The sequence below is a fragment of the Asparagus officinalis genome, chromosome 3 (genome assembly GCF_001876935.1).
Source record: "Asparagus officinalis chromosome 3, Aspof.V1, whole genome shotgun sequence".
Lineage (NCBI taxonomy): Eukaryota > Viridiplantae > Streptophyta > Magnoliopsida > Asparagales > Asparagaceae > Asparagus > Asparagus officinalis.
Genome location: NC_033796.1, coordinates 104,390,204 through 104,407,342, shown reverse-complemented (window position 1 = coordinate 104,407,342; position 17,139 = coordinate 104,390,204). Strand labels below are relative to the sequence as shown.

Here is a 17,139-nt window from a genome sequence, read left to right as displayed (position 1 = left end):
GTAAGACGCCTCATCGTAGAGGGAGGTTATATGAGATAAACAATGTTTATGTGGGTTATGTGTAACAACCCCCCAAAGTTCATGGTGGTTTTGTGAAATTTAACCAAAATTTTAACAGGTGCAGGAATTTTGTGTGGAAAGTGCATATATATTCAGTAGCTACCTAACTTTATTGGGAAAGAAAGGTAATCAAAGGGAATTGTTACAAGTGCATATTTACAAACTTAGAGAACATATAACGTATTACAAACAAGAAAGTGATACGAGCGCATGAAAAGAAAGGTAATTCAAAGGGAATAATACATAGTACACTATATCAAAGGGATATGTAGTATGAACTTAGAGAACGTCTAAAGCAAAACTTTGAGTGTTAACTATATTAAAATAAATAAATTACACTGTTGTTCAACATAAAAAATATGCCTTGAATCTATGTAACCAAGCCTATCTACCATTCGAACAATATCACCAAGTAATCCTATGGGACATATAATTTTATGTACGATTAATCAAAACCCTAGCTTAATACCCGACCCATGTGCAGCATGAATTGGAATGGTCATAACTGCACAAACTACCAACTATTCCTATTTTGCATGCAAAGCCAACCCTTATTAAACACTAGCTCATATAGGAATATACTAAGTAATGTTGTACGACGTCCAAGCCTTTAATGTGGGAACCAATGACTTGTTTCTTTTATCATAAAATTTGAATAAATAGGTTTTATCATATATCAGTTTCATTTAACTACTAAATTTAAATCAACTTTTCCTACTGATTTTTACTAAGAAAAGAAGCACAGAAGAAAAGCAAATTTTAACTTTTAGTTCAGTCTTTTATTGTTCATTTGAAATACAATATAATGTAGTATTTTTTTGATCTATATAAGATTACGATTAATTGATGACTTACCTAAAAATTACAGTATAAGAAACAACTAAATCTAAACATGGTTATTACATCCATCTCCATTACATATTTTGCAAAATTAATCTAAAAGGATCTAATTAATTCTATTTTATAAAAGAATATATATATTCTTTTCGATTCAATTTGCAAGGAAGATACCGTTTTGGTGAAAAGTGGGGTAGGTATAATAATAGTGTGGTGTACGGAGTGAATTACACTAATAGAGAGGAAGGTCCATCCGTGCTTTGCACGGGCAAAAGGCTAGTTTTAGCCAAAGAGCGAAAGGACCTACTGGCTTTTTGATAATTTTAGCAGAAGAATCAAAGCTACCATGCTGCCAATTTTTAAATACGAATACTAGTTATTATATTACAGAAACCCGTCGAGATTTCATCATGGTCATTAGTCTGATATTTGATCTTTTTTATTATGAAACAAACTAGAAAATATATTATTGCTCGTACAATTTTTATTTAATGGAATTTGTGATTACATCTAGCAAGGGATACGAGGACTAAGTTGAGAAAAAAATAAAGTGGAGGGACCAATTTGGGTATGAGGCCCTAGTGCGGGGATCAAACTGGTCTTTTTTAGCCTTCTTTTTAATATTTATTCTATTTTTCTTTTATTCAATGATGTTAGTGTTTTCTCTCTATTTTTCTTCTTATTAGGTTTTATGAGAGTTTAGTTACTGATTTTTTGTTCCTATTCCCTTATTTCTGTTCATGCAGTCCTGAATGTTTTGACTGATATACGCCTCTGCCGGTATAAATTTGAAACAGAATGGTTGTGCTTTAATGAAAACCCTTAAATCAGTATTGTTGTTTAACATGGACAGTTACTAAGATTTTCCTCAAGAACCGTTTATAATGGCTATTTACATGATGCTGAGATTTGAGATCTCGTTATTCTATAATGTTGATACCATGGAAAATTAGTTTCATGTATGGTATCGTTAAGGTTATTAGGTCTCTCAGTTGCATGCTTTGCAAATTCATCTAGAATTATATTAGTTCTTATGTATTGTGCAGTTGAAAATCTGGTCCTGAAACTGATTTCAGGTCTTGACACAATCTAAATATTCTTTACTGGGACCTTTTCATACTGTTTGCGTAAGAAGACAACAAAACTGTGAACATTTTTCTCTTCCATGAGATACATGCAGAAAGTTATGGCATGGTTAGATACAAATCTAATATTTATATTAAAACATACTTTATTCAATTTTTACTATCATAACAACTGATGTTATAGCACAAATATTTCTGCATTGATGGGCAGGACTCATTAATCAATGAACAGAAAAAATTCTCCAGAAAGAGAACAATTTTCTTTATAGTGGGTTCGATTATGAAGAGTTCCTAGAAGTAATATTATCATGTAACAAGAAACACTAAGTGGACCACCAGGAGTAAATAAAAAGTGTATGCATCAAGATTGCTATCACCACCACTTTGTGTAGGAGCAGTATCTTAGCCTCTTGTTTGGTTTGAATGATGTTCCTTTATGCGTAATCTTTCAGTTCCATTTAAGTATTATCCTAAGAGCTTGCTCCTCTAAGCTGATGCTGGTCTAGAATCTTCAATATCTCTTCAATCTCAATTGTCTTTCCCTCCAACATATTTCTTTCTTTTTATTTATTTATTTACTTAGGTCATCTCGTGGGAGGCATAAACGCTAAATTTTTGAGTTTTCACAGAATTTTGCGTTACTTGGTCTTAGGCCCAAATAATTCTTGTCATGCATCAGAAGATATCATGTTACGCAATCATGCCAATTTTTCACTCATGTATTACATTACCTGCTTGACCTATTAAAATGACTATGGCGTAAGTTTAAAAGCCAAACCCCAAGTAAGAAAAACTATAGTAGACTAGTAATATAAGTAAATATGTTTTTCTAGTAAATACTCTTCTTTTTCCATCTTAAGTGGTCCCTTTTTGAAATTTTGATACTGCTTTTTTGATATTGTCATATGATTTTCTTCATCCTGTTTCATACATTGAAGAACAAAATTCTGATCGTGGTTGAATGCTTGTTTCTTTCAAATACTAATTGTCAATCTTGATTCTTGAATCTTGATGTATATTCAAGTTAAGGAAGTGCCACTGTCCCTATTTAAGGTTTCCCTCCATTTGTTAGCTTTAGTTCCATATTTTTGCTTTAGTACTTGGCAAAGGACATCCGGTTCTCATTGCTTGAGATAATTCAATCCTATAAGAAAAATATGTCTTGAATTTTCCCCTGAAGAAGCAAAATGAAGAGAAAATCTTAACAATAGATAAAATAGACTTGACACTGAAGTTCACGTTGCAACTTGCTCCTTGAGAAATATTGTTTATGTTAATATTTGTTTGTTTAAACCTCTAAGTATGAATTATCATTCGTGACAAAAGAACAATGATCAAGTGAAGGGAGCGTCTTATGGAGACTTCGGGTTTAACACCCCCCTGCCCCACACCAAAAAAAAAAAAAAAAAAAACCCTCACATATTTAGAGACTTCGGGTTTAACACCCCCCTGCCCCACACCAAAAAAAAAAAAAAAAGAAACCCTCACACATTTACTTATTCAATGCTTTACAGAGAATCCCCTGTTTCTGATTGCTTGAGAGATTAATCATACAAGAAAAACATTTCTTGAAATTTTCCCTGAAAAAGATAAGAATTGCTGAAAAAAAAAAGAATTAACAGAGATGACGAAGAACTTCATATTGCAACTTGCTATTGAGGAATAGTGTTTATTTTCCATATAACTCGGAGTTACTTTCTCTTCTTGACATATTTATTATTTTTTCCATTCTCAGAAGGATTCGCTGATGGATCTGAGTTTCCATATACCTAATTCCAACACTCAGTATGTTGGCGATGAAAATCGTGCACCAGCACAGGTATCTTTTATTTTGCAGAGTGCCACTACTTGATATGAGTGATGTACTGGCATAAATTTAATGTTTTTAGTTTGTTTTTAATCTTTTAGGTTCTACTTGACAAAATCTCGTCCATGGCGGATGTTGGCTCATCAAGTGATGAGGCTGTTGTCACATTTGATGGAATTGCAATTCTTACACCAAGGTATAGAGAAGAAACTGATTACATATTCCAACTGTCCTTTTATACTTTTAACTAGGTGTTTTCCTTGAAAATTGAATCTGTACCTTATAAGATAAATGCCATCTTCAGAGCCTTGCTAATTTTATTAGAAGCTAAAACCAAATCTGTGTATTTAGAGGGCGGTACAGTGTTGAGCTTCATCTTTCCTTCTTCCGGCTTCAAGGTCAGGCAAATGATTTCAAGATTCAATATAGCAGTGTTGTCCGGCTATTTTTACTGCCAAAGGTTATGCTCTTTCTCTACAGCGGAACCTAATAAATGTCAAGTTTCTGTTTAATGAAATTGTATTCTGCTATTTACGTTACATCAGCAGTTGTCTAATGTCTAGTAAGCAATCAACTCTACATATTACTCTGTAGCAATGGTTTAGTCTAAACTTTGTCTCCGTTTTCTGGTTGGCCTCATTTGCATTCTCCATTGTGTTTTATGCAGTCCAATCAACCTCATACCTTTGTTGTTGTTACACTTGATCCACCCATCCGCAAAGGAATGACTTTGTATCCACACATCATCCTTCAGGTGCTTATAATTCTGCATGCTACCTCTTTTTTTTTTGGCTCAGTTGGCAAGCATTATGACTTAACTTTTATGGTATGTTGCACTTGCCTCTGGTTTGTAAAGTTTGAAACAGACACTGTAATTGAGAGTGCTTTGTCAATGAACGAGGAGCTTCTGGCTACAAAATACAAGGATAAGTTGGAACCATCATACAAGGTAAGTTAGAAAAAAAACTGCAAGGTTTAATCTTACTAACTTGTAACCATTCTGATGTTTAGAAGTTTAATTGTTTTCAATGCTGATTCTATGCATCTGTCTTTGAATATGCAGAGTCGTCTAGAATTTGTCAAATGTTTTTGAATGATAGGACATTGTAGCATATGCACAAATGTAAGCTTTGCTAATTAAAATAAAAGAAGTTCATAGATTGATCCCCCTCTTCTACTTCTGATTATTGTAGAGGTAAAGTAGTGGGCCTTCTCTCTTATTACGATATTTCTTTTCTTTCACAAACAAACATAAAAGTTTTTTCCCCATGAATCTACTGCAAGTTAAATTTATATAAAATTTATGTCATTTTTCATATCATATATGTTATTTTTCATGTCTATGTTGAAAAATTACACCAGCCTTACAGAGACTTCCATTTTAAAGTACATGATTTGACATTACCTAACACTTCAGACTTTGTGCTTTCCAGTGTCTCATAGTCATAATACTTGCATTCTAAAGATCAGCAGCAGTGCTTCGGCCTTTAGTTGTCCTAATTACTTAAATAGACATTCAATTACCTAACACTTCAAACACTTCCGACTTTGTGCTCTCCAGTGTCTCATAGTCATAATAAATGCATTCTAAAGATCAGAAACAGCGCTTCAGTTGTCCTAATTACTCCAAAACAGACTAATAGACGTTCAAGAAGAAACACAATTGAGAAGAGATATGTTTAGAAGGAAGTGGAGGAGTTTTCTATAAAACTTGCACAATTATGTTCTGATTCTTTCTAGCTTTACGATGAACGTTCAAACTTGAGGGTGCTGTCTTTATGAAGATGGTCTTTGTGCATCTTTTATTATCTTCTGTTCTGTTTTATGTATTTTGCTGTCCTACTTCATGAAACTGGTTTGATAGGCAAATATTTCTAGGGCCTTATTCATGATGTGTTCACTTTGATCCTGCGCGGCTTGTCTGGAGCCAAAGTTACAAGACCAGGGAAATTCCGTAGCTGTCAAGATGGATATGCTGTGAAATCATCGTTGAAGGCTGAAGATGGAATATTGTATCCACTTGAGAAGAGCTTCTTCTTTTTGCCAAGGCCGCCTACTCTCATTCTTCATGAGGAGGTATTAGTGATGTGTAGAACTTCGTGTATATCTTAATGAACTGCCATTAAGTTTTTCTGTTTATTCAGAAAATATCATGAACACTATTTATTCCATGTAATTATCATGAAAACTCTCTTGTAGTTCTAGCAGTAGTTATGGAAGTTTGTGGTAGTTTCCTTGAACAAATAATGTTTCTCGTATTTTTTTTAGAGAGCAGACAAAGTTCATGATAGTTACTTAAAATACAAAATGTCGCCCTTCCTCCTCCCTCTTTCTCTCTGATGGTTTAAGTATTTTATGCTTTTTATATTATATCAAAACGAGAAATTAGCTCCAGCATGTTATCTTTTCGTGCAGATCGAGTATGTTGAGTTTGAGCGACATGGTGCTGGAGGGTCAAGCGTTTCATCTCACTATTTTGATCTTCTTGTAAAATTGAAAAATGATCAAGAACATCTGTTCAGAAACATTCAGAGGAATGAGTATCATAATCTCTTTGACTTCATTAGGTAAGGGGTTTTTTCATTTCCCCGCATCAGAGGCTTCCTTAATGGAGCTCATGTCCTGACATAACTCGTCCTATGAAGTGGAAAGGGATTGAAAATCATGAACCTTGGTGGTACACAAACTACGAATGGTGTTGCATCTGTTTTGGAGAATGATGATGATGATGCTGTTGATCCACATCTTGAACGAATTAAAAATGCAGCTGGTGGTGAGGACAGTGACGAAGAGGTGTGGCACACTAGGACTCCTTTTACTATTTGCTTTTTTTTTATATATAGTTTGAAGCATCTTTTCATCAGAAGAATTTTCTGCAGGATGAAGATTTTGTTGCTGACAAGGATGATGGTGGTTCCCCAAGTGATGATTCTGAAGAAGAAGAATCTGATGCTAGCGAAAGTGGAAATGAGAAAGAAGTAATAACCTTTTCCCCCTCAATTATGTCATCTCAGCAGCACATTTTTTTTATGAATATGGAGACTTCATGTGGATATTCCTTAATGCGATCTTGGATCTCTATATGCTATTTTCAATAAATTTTACTAATATGGTTTCCAAATTCAGAAACCTGCAAAGAAGGAGTCAAAGAAAGAAGCTTCTGCTGCAAAGGCATCGTCAGCAAAGAAAAAAGCCAAAGATGCTGATGAAGAAGGTTCAAAAAAGAAGCGACAAAAGAAGAAAAAGGATCCGAATGCCCCCAAAAGGGCAATGTCAGCTTTCATGTTTTTCTCGAATACTGAAAGAGAGGTATGTCACATGTGCTTGATAAATTATTGCCTTTTGTTTCTTACCAGCACATGTGAGGCAACAATTTTATTAATCCTTTTACCCCGTTATGCGAACTTCTCGTCTTTTCAAATGTGCAAGGTGGATACTCACATCCTTTCCTTTTGGCCTAAGGTGGATAACCTTCACAATTTCCTCATTTTCTTCTATTAGGGAGAAAATGCACTAAATAATTGGTAGCCTCAAGCCTGGCTAGTACCCATAAACTATTGTCGTAATGGGCGCAGCTCTATCTATTATGGAGCTCCTTTTTCCTATTACTTTGACATGCCACCTAACTAAATACAACTTACTCGACATACTGAGACATCTGTGTTGTGTATTTGCTTTGTTAGATTATCACAAAAAGTACAAAACCATCTTCAGCTAGAGCTTTATGCATCTAATATTGCGGGTTGTGGTCTAGCTAAACTGATTCAAGTTTACCAAATAGCTTCTGGAACTGGAAATATTTTCTCCGTCCTAGTAATAAGGTATCATTTCTCAGGTATTGTTTATGTGACTAAAGGCTGCATTTTACTAATATGATCTGGAAGTTAGGTTGGACATAGACACAGAATTAGGTGGCTGCCATAGGAACAACTTTGGTGAATGATCAAATTCTGGTCTATTGAGTGTCATTTCTTCAATATCTTTCCTGAGAACTTAACTTCGATGAAGCATCATTTTTTTAATGTCCAGGAATATATAACAATAATTCTGGCAGCACTCCAGTTTTATTCTCTTGTTTACCAACTTGCACAAGGTTCCTGGGGATTGTGCTAGAAGCTAAACGATTTTAGGCGTGTCTAACCTCTCCAATTTATGCTCTCACTTACCAAATTGGACAAGATTCCATAAGAGCGTGCTAGTTAGAAAATTTTAAGCGATCTTAGGCTTGTCTATCTCTGTTGAACAGTTCAGACTAAGATTGGCCCGGTGTTACTTCATTTCTCAAGCCTTATTTAACACAGTTTTTCCGGATGCTTGTTCCTTCACCTTATGGTAATCCAAAAGTAGGTTTATACCAAATCCACTTTCTCTATTCATTGATGGAGGGAAACAGAAGCATGGCTTTTTTTTTTTTCTGATGTTCCTTCTATTGTGGTAAACGTATCCAGATTTATCTGCAGTTGAGCACTTTTAGTTGATCACTGCAATGCAAGCTAAATTCTACTGTAACTTGTCCCTTACTTTTTCCTAGTCTTGGAATTTGGAGGGTTGATTCTTGATTGCACAATTTAAATTGCGTGAAGAGAACAAAGCAGGTCTACCTTGGATCCATGTGTCCTCCAACGTTTCATGATATCCTCTGATCTTGCTCATATAACCCAGCTCAGCAATTGACATCATGTTCATTGTTCATAGATGGTCAAAACTTGGTTTTTTTTCTGTCATGCTGCACAGCGCATCTTCTATTGAAAGGCTTTGATTATTTGTAGGCAATGGATTTTTGCTCATAATGTCACCTTACAAATGACTTTGTGAGAATCTTACCTTGCAAACAATGATGAAAGAAACATGGTAAATTTCCTGGAATTTAGTAAATAACTAAAAAAAGATCTGCTTCTTGCAACAGCTTTTCTGTACTTTCCAATATCACATCGGTTCTATAATTTCTGAGGATCTGAAAATAGAACAGTGAAGCAAATTCTAGCTGGGATCTTTCAGTCCTTTTTTATTTATTGGTTTTGTTGAGTGAAGGGGTGAGGCAGCACACATTTCTCTTCACTCTTAGTGGGGTAAAGTGGGTAAAGTGGGATAATGAGATAATTTCAGCATTTGATTTGATAATTCATGTGGGATAATTGATGATGTGGCACCTTATTAAAATATAATTTTATCTATTAATTACTTCTAAATTAACTTATCCAATTGGTTTAGTATATTATTTAGTATATTATTATAATATAAATATTATTTTACTTTATATTAAAATATAATATATTGTACTATACTTACAAATTACTATTATTAATTATTATATTGTATTGTATTATATTATATTAGCATGCTATACTATATATAATAATTAATATAATATAATATCAATATATTTAATATAATATTTAAATAATATAATATTTAATATAATACATTATTTTATTTATACAAAAATATAATATGTTATACAATAATTACTAATTAACATTATATTAGTATGCTACATTATATAATAATTAATATAATATATGAATAATATATATAATATAATACTTTAATAATATATTATTTAATTTAATATAATATTATAATAAATACGTTATACTATAATTACTAATTAATATTATATAATAATATATTAAATAATATTATTAATATATGTTATTAAAATATTATATAATATTATAATAAATATATTATATTATAGTTACTATTATATAATATTATTAATATATGTTATTAAATTATGTTATTAAATTATGTTATTAAAATATTAATATATATTATATTTTATATATCATATCATATATTTATAATATAATTAGCATGTATTAGTTAAGTAATACAAAAATATTTTAAAATTATCCCAATTGCCTTCAAAGTGGAACAACATTGTTCCAATATGGAGGATGGGGTAAATTTGGGGTAATTATGAGGAAGAGGTGGAGGGGATCTTTATATAGTTGGTGTAATTTAGGGGAAAGTGGAGTATTTGTCCCCCAATTACCCCAACAAACCAATAACACCACAAAGTTGACTCCAGTTCCAATTACCCCAATGCATAACACCAAAAAGTAATGTTCCAAAAATTATCCCATTATCCTCCAAATTACACCAATGAATAACCCCCCTTAGAGTCAGTAGCATAATTAGCTGAATTTAACTCTTTAAGATTGTCCTTAGACTACCTCCTTTACTATATATTGAAAAATGCTTGTTGATGTCACTTTTGATTACTAAAGCTACCAATTACTGTGATACTTACTCTTGAGATTTTGCTTGCTGAATGATGTTGCAAGCATTATCTATTATGAAAAGGGTATACCTAGATATTTGATGTGTTATAAAAAGCTTAAATTTTTTAATCGTCGTGTATGTGTGCATGCATGCGTGTGTGATACTCACCACACTCTTTTTGTTTATGGTTAACCTTATATTAGTGATTTAGTGTATCGCTAAGTGTCCTATTTGTGGGGGGAAATTTTACATCTCTTATCCAAGAACATTATGTTTTTGCTATGCTCTTTGGTTTTTGTTTGGAATTGAAACTCAGTGTCCTAACTTGGACATCTTCTCTTTCTATAAACAAAGCAAAGATTGATATATGCACAATAATTTGTTTTTGAATTAATAGATAGCTAACTTCAGTATGCAACTAGAGATGTGGTAAGTGTATAGATTATAGAAGGTAAAACAAGGATGGTCGGTGTCAGCAGTTGATCATTCTGATTAAACAATTCATTAAAAGCTTAAATATCGGTGGTGTTGGATTTATGTGCTAGTAAAAACCTCTATGGAAGACCTATCTTGTGAACTCCAAATTCCCCTAAAAATTTCTAGCCAACTTTTTCTGATCTTTCATTATCATGTTGTCCAGCCAACTTAAACTCTAAGAACACTCCCCATTTGATAACTGTCTTGCTCTTTTGTTCCTGAGCCCTATGTTTATCAAATGCCTGATTTAGCAGTGAGCTATCTGTTGAGATTGCACATGCATAACTCTGAAAGTGGATCCTGTCATCACTTCCTTTTTGAAAATAAGAATTTTCTGGGAAAGGCTAGTGGATGCATCAGTTTAGGTACCCTCAGCAGCATGAAATATTAAATGTCAGTTTTAAAGTTTGTTTCCCCAGTTTTTCTGCGTCGAGTCCTCTGATATACAAAGTATATTGGGACCGAAATATGTTTTGCTTTAAATTTTTTCGTTTCCTCATCTATTTCAGTTTGTGTTGTTTCATTTTGGTTGTAACAAGTTGATCTGTTTCACTTGCGGTCCGCAGAATCTAAAGAAAAACAATCCCGGAATGTCATTCACTGATGTTGGCAGGGCTCTTGGTGAAAAGTGGAAGAAGATGACAGGTATAGTTTTTTGAACATAATCAAATATTGCTTTTATTGTTACCTCTTCTTGATGACACCGAGTCCAATTTAGAAAACTACACTATTACTGGGATGAATGGAAGAACAAAAAAGGATGCCCAAAGGAGACGATTTTTATAGAAGAATGCTTGTTACAGCCTATGCTTCTTATTATACTTGTTGGTTATCAACCTTTGTTTCGAGATGGTGAACGACATGATTGACGGAGGGCACTATAGGTCGCCTCTTCATAGGTCCATAGATCGACTGCACTTCCTATCAGAACAATGTGGCGTGTGTTTGATACTTCAGCTGCGGAGCCGCGGCCGGTGCATGAAAATACCCATACTGCCCCCCCCCCCCCCCCCCCCCCCCCCCCCCCCCCCACTACCCCCCCCCCCCCCCGCGCCGCGCCACCGGCCGGTTGCGCACATCACCTGCGCTCAGCAACTCCCGCCACTGTGCCGGCCGGGCACGTTCTGACGAGGCACTGTGTAGCTCCCATATCATGCAGTTCAGATAGGAACCTAGCGCTCTTAGACTTACATTTCTCATGCCCATTGGAAATGGCAGCCTTACAACTAGTTCAGCGCTTGTCTCACTGGCGCTGGGTTGCCAACTACACTCCAGATGGGGGTTGGGTTGCATCACGTTGAACTTAAAAAAGGAGTTGGCCACATGATTATGCAAAATTGAACTTGACAGATATTCAGATAAAATTCACTACAGAATGCGGTACACTGTTGAAGTTTGAGATGAACCCCTATAAAGTCCAGAAACTGAACCCATAATGATAATGATAAATAATAAGCAAACATTATCCTCATGAAACGACATCAAGGGAAGAAAGGCTAAAAACATTGGAAACTTAGTATAGTTTGGAAAAGTTCGGTGCAATCTGTATTCTGGATTTAATCTGGTTTAGTTCAAGTTCAGATCAGATCTTCCTGGATAGTTTTTGCCAACTGAAATGAAGAAAACAAATGGATTCAGTTATCTCTTGTTTTTTATTTTATTAATCTTTTCTTTGCATCGCGCATATTGGTAAATAATTCCTTTATTTTGTCAGTGCCTTTCTTTTTGGTCTTATGGCTCATCATTAAAGATGAATACAATTTCTTGTAGAAAATCTATCGTTTCACCCTTATCAATTCATAATTCTACAAGGGTTAAGGTTATTCGAGTCAACCAAGGCATCTCTTCTTCATTGACTAGGAATTTGATGCCTCAACTCAATTTTTTTGGCATGAGATTGATGGTTTTTGTACAGTTATTGTCAAGTTTTTTTTCCCCTAGAGCATTCCCTATAGAGTGAGGGATCCAATTATCACAATCCTTACCAATCTCTTTCTTTCTAATTGCACATTAGTCTATGTATTTATTTGTTATATTTATTTATTTATTATTTATTTTGCGAATAGCTGAGGAGAAAGAGCCATTTGAGTCAATGGCTCGGGCAGATTCTAAACGGTACAAGGAAGCCATGGTTGGCTACAAAAGTGGGGGTTCTGCAATGAATGCAGATTCTGGTGGTGGATCAGACAGCGAGTAGCCAAAATCGCCAGTTCAATATCCATGAGAGTTTAAAAATGGCTCCAGGTGAGAAAATCGACTTTTTTTTTTGTTTATCGGTATTTATTTTTGATGGGCAGCTATGTATTCTTGCAGCGAACCATTCTGTTGTAAGCTGGTATCATGTATTTGCAGATGCTGAGATGCTCAGCAAGGCAAGAAAGAGAACTAAGTTAATTATATGACAATTACAGAACAAAACATATGGTCTTTAGTGAGGATGTGGCTGATTATTGAGCAGTATTTTCTGCCGGAGCCTGTAGTTTCTTTTTTTTTCGCCGAAAAGTCATGACAATTTTTGCGCTTATGCTCTGTACTTTGGTCTGTTGCGTTAGTATCTTTTAATATGATGGGCACTTTTAGATTCATGTTTGGGCTTGTCTGAATTTGTTAAAACAAAACCCACATAATCATTTTGCTTTATTCTACCTAAACAACATATGCTGATGTTCCTGGACTGTTAATTACGTAATGGGTCTTGTAGATAGGCCCACAAAGCCCACCTTTGAAGGTTTTGAACCTCTGTCCCCCCAACACAAAGCAAAAGAAGGAGAGGTGAGAAATCAAACGACACAATGAGCTATCTTTCTGTCCTCGGAAAAGTAAGGAATCCTACCTTGCCTTTCTCCATGAAGAACAAGAAATTTCTCAACACAAGCCAAGCCTAGAACAAGTATTCAAGTCATTTTCACACCAACTAGGAGTACAAGCCTATAAATATAGTGCATTTGGAAGGCGTCAAGCCATCCGAATCACTTCAACCCTCTATAGACTCATGGACAGAATGAGATCAAGAAAGCCTACCTTCAAAGGCCATCCTTCATTGGTATCGAGGGCAACGCACGAAGATTTCAAGCCAACCATCGAATGGATCGATGACCAATCCCGTCGTACTCTTCTCTTGCAGTTGCCAGGTAAGCATTACGACAAACATAAGCAATACTAGATAGCGAGTTCAAAAGAAAACCTCAATTTTTTGTTTGTGCTGTGTAGGTTTCAAGAGGGAGGAGATCAGGGTCCAGCTTGATAATGCTGGGAAGTTGCTAATCAAAGGAAGCAAACAAGTGAGTGAAAACAAGTACCTTGACGTTGATGAGATTTTTGATGTGCCTGAAGACACGATTGCCGATAAAATCAGTGGGAGGTTCGAGGATGGACGTCTCACATTGGTTATGCCAAAGAGGGAAGTGAAAGAATTTGTAGGGGAGAAGAAAGAAGCCGCAAAATATGAAGGACATATCGAAGAGAAGACACCTATGCATGAAGAGAAGAAAGATGAACATATAGAGGAGAGGACTAAAGATACTGGAGAGAGCCAGAACGAACCAACTCAAGAGGAGAAAGCGAAGAGCATCGGGGAGGACAAGAAAGATGCAGCAGCGAAACATGAACATCCAGAGGAGAAGCCAACTAGTCGTGAAGAGAAGGAAGAAAATAGAAAGGAGGAGAAGCCAAAAGATACCAAAGAGAAGCAGAATGAACCAACTCGAAAGGAAACGCGAAAGAGTAAAGATGAACCCGTAAAGGAGGAAGAATCGAAGAATATCGAAGAGAAAACTACGAAGATGAAGAAGTTGAGGGAAATGAGAAAGATGATTCCAATTAGCTGGTTGGACCCTGGTACGTTGGATAAGCTGAATAGAAACAAGAAGGTGATTGCTGCGTTGGATAAGCTGAATAGAAACAAGAAGGTGATTGCTGTGGCGGTCGTGTCATTTTCTGCTGGGGTTTATGCCTGTCTTAAACTGAGCTCGTCGGGGATGAGTTCAGCATGCTGCACTGTAGCATAAGTGTACATGTGTTCAAATTCATGCTGTAAATAACACATCATAATAAATGATAAATTACAAGCCTACATTCATTGACTCTTGAATCTCTAACGTAACAAAATCAAATAGAGCTGATACGTAAATAAGAGAGGAGCCAAATCAAACCAAACAGGCCTCCGTATCGGATGTGCTGATACTATACAGACTTTGTTTAAAGGATACAATTTAAGTACAAATACAAGCTCTCTGTGCAACAGTTAGTTTCCTTTTTCATCCTTCATGCTTCAGAATCCTGCTCATTTCTTAGGATCACCAGAGTTCAAAAGCAATAACAGCCTGATTTTCAAAGGAATGGCCAGGAACCGAGCGAAAGTTGGTGTTGCTCTTGGATCAATATAGAGAAACACTACTTTTATCACAGAATAAGTCAGTTGATCCAGTGGATTGGATGCGGAGCTTGAACCCATACCTATCTCGAAGAGGGTGGAGCAGCTTGAGGACCACCTGCAGCTCTTGCCCTCATGGCTTTTGATTGTGCCAGCAACTCATCATAATTCTGGAAGAGATTAAACCGACCAATAAAGAAATAGTCCATTTGCAATTGCATTAATTTCAAGCATTCAAGGGTTTATGGAAATATTTACCCGTTTCTCGAACGCTGTGTCTTGCGGAGTGATGATTTTATCTGCTAGTCCATAGTCAATAGCTTCTTGTGCCTGGAAATACTTGGGGCGCTGGATGTCTTTTGCAATTTCTTCCTTAGATTTTCCTGTGCCTTTAGCTACCAGTTCAATGTAGTAGTCAGAGTTTGCATCAAGTTCTTTGGCCTGCACAAGTGTTATCGACAAGTAAGCACTAATACATTAAAGTTACATACAATTGAACTGAAGTTGGTTATAGGCTCATATCGGACTCCCTATTCACTTTCTGACAAATATGGATATCTCACATCCACCCATTTAGAGTATAGCTAGAACTATTATGCTAAACCATAGAGGAATATCAAAATGCAAATGTAAATTACAGAATATGTTGAATGCATATACGATTATATTGAGCATTGCATGAATGCATTTTCTACATCAAAGTCAAGTCAAGCTAAGGTGCTCCTCATATTAATGTTTTCAGGCCTAGTCCATTTTCTCTCTGCATGTTTTAGTCCTATTCGCCAATGTCTGCCTTGTATGCGGCTCATATACTAGATTAAAATCCAGGTTCTTTTTTTTATTTAACCAAATATGAACATTGAGTTACCCCTTACATCTTCCCTATTTGCAAAATTACCCTCCAAATCCTCAACATTGAAAATTTCTACCCCTCCCACTTAACACCATCAATTTTCAAATGGTTGGGAGTTGAAATGTCTTAGTCACCCTTATCTTTATTTCCAATAAAAAAGAATGATGTCCTTCATGCTACCAATTGCATTTCCTCACGAAAATTAATCTCAATTTCAAATGGTTGGGAGTTGAAATGGCTTAATTACCCCTCTTTATTTCCAATAAATAAGAATAATGTCCTTCATGCTACCCATTGCATTTCCCCACAAAATTAATCTGAATTTCGACGGAAATGGGATAAAGTGATGAAATTTTAGGGTTTCGATTCCAGATTAGATTAATTAGTGAGAGCGTGGGTTGTTGATTTTGGGAATGGTTGCAATTTTTTGAACAAGATCCATGTCTTCGGAAAAAAAAGATCCCTTGGTGCAGGGATCCAATTGATTCATAATATAAAGAAAAGAAACTTGTATCAAGGTTGCCTTCTTTCATGGATAAGCGCATCCATCAACATGAAGCTCCCTAGAAGAAATGCTGTGGACACCCCTGCGAAGTAAACATATACAAAGACAAAGGACTTGCTGCCTCCATGTTTGTCGACTTGACCAGCCATGAGACGTCATTCTCCTCAAAGGATATTGTCGAGGTCACGAACATAGAGGAGAATATAACTATGAAAAATCAGGAACAAAAAAGAACATTTTTGCCCCATTTAACCTCCTCTTTTTCCTCATCCTTCCTCAAGTTGGACCAGCAATTTGAAACACCACAAATTTTGGAGAAGTGAAGTAACAGGGCGAAATGTTAGGGAAAAATAAGTGCTGCGGAAGGAGATGTTGGGAAGGAGTTAATAATGTAGGAATTACAAATTTAGGTTTAACTAATATATCGGGGGTATTATTGTCATCAATTAACTAATTACATTTGATTAAATGGAAAAAGGAATATTATTGGAATATTCCATCAAAACGTTAAGTCGGGTTATAAAATTTCAATGTTTTGATTTGGGGAGTAATTTTGCAAATCTGGATGATTTAAGGAGTATACATGCAAAAAACCCCAATATTCAAACAATTAGTGCATATATCCATTCTGAATGAGCACCACTAATCACTACTCTCAAGGTCGACAATCGATTAACTGACCAAATTCTAAAAACCAGATTAAAATTCCTGACATCAATTTTAGGTTACTAGGCATATACCCTGACATGCTTGCTTCCACATTATTAATACCAAATATTGTAAAACCTCTGATATGCACCAACAGAAGGGTTTCTTATGCCCAAAGTAGATATAGGAGAAAAGACCAGGCGCTGCTTTCTTTAATAATTGGTCTTCAGTATAATGATTCCTACCACCCATAATGGAAACAACCCA

The 17,139-nt window shown here is 35.4% G+C and overlaps 3 protein-coding genes across 4 annotated transcripts in view; 2 read left to right on the top strand and 1 right to left on the bottom strand.

Moving 5' to 3' along the window:
- LOC109835633 (FACT complex subunit SSRP1-like) overlaps positions 1-13,079 on the top strand; it is a 20,670-nt gene extending 7,591 nt beyond the window's left edge. The window contains exons 3-15 of one of the 2 annotated variants that reach the window (XM_020403607.1): positions 3,718-3,801; positions 3,891-3,985; positions 4,141-4,249; positions 4,457-4,543; positions 4,646-4,738; positions 5,668-5,865; positions 6,205-6,356; positions 6,435-6,582; positions 6,669-6,767; positions 6,916-7,098; positions 11,061-11,139; positions 12,561-12,738; positions 12,808-13,079. In XM_020403607.1, coding sequence (XP_020259196.1) covers positions 3,718-3,801; positions 3,891-3,985; positions 4,141-4,249; positions 4,457-4,543; positions 4,646-4,738; positions 5,668-5,865; positions 6,205-6,356; positions 6,435-6,582; positions 6,669-6,767; positions 6,916-7,098; positions 11,061-11,139; positions 12,561-12,691 — 1,458 coding nt within the window. In that variant the 3' untranslated portion in view covers positions 12,692-12,738; positions 12,808-13,079. Of the gene's footprint in view, positions 1-3,717; positions 3,802-3,890; positions 3,986-4,140; positions 4,250-4,456; positions 4,544-4,645; positions 4,739-5,667; positions 5,866-6,204; positions 6,357-6,434; positions 6,583-6,668; positions 6,768-6,915; positions 7,099-11,060; positions 11,140-12,560; positions 12,739-12,791 lie in introns of both variants that reach the window. The other variant, XM_020403608.1, reaches the window with a different exon arrangement.
- LOC109835635 (inactive protein RESTRICTED TEV MOVEMENT 2-like) lies at positions 13,209-14,576 on the top strand. Its single transcript, XM_020403610.1, has 2 exons — positions 13,209-13,625; positions 13,705-14,576. The coding sequence occupies exons 1-2, from the start codon at positions 13,487-13,489 to the stop codon at positions 14,499-14,501; spliced, it is 936 nt and encodes a 311-aa protein (XP_020259199.1). The 5' UTR covers positions 13,209-13,486; the 3' UTR covers positions 14,502-14,576.
- Positions 14,594-17,139, bottom strand: part of LOC109835634 (ATP-dependent Clp protease proteolytic subunit-related protein 1, chloroplastic) — an 11,138-nt gene continuing 8,592 nt past the window's right edge. Inside the window, exons 8-9 of the mRNA XM_020403609.1 lie at positions 15,125-15,307; positions 14,594-15,036 (exon numbers count right to left, since the gene is read on the bottom strand). Coding sequence (XP_020259198.1) covers positions 14,950-15,036; positions 15,125-15,307 — 270 coding nt within the window. The 3' untranslated portion in view covers positions 14,594-14,949. The remainder of the gene's footprint in view (positions 15,037-15,124; positions 15,308-17,139) is intronic.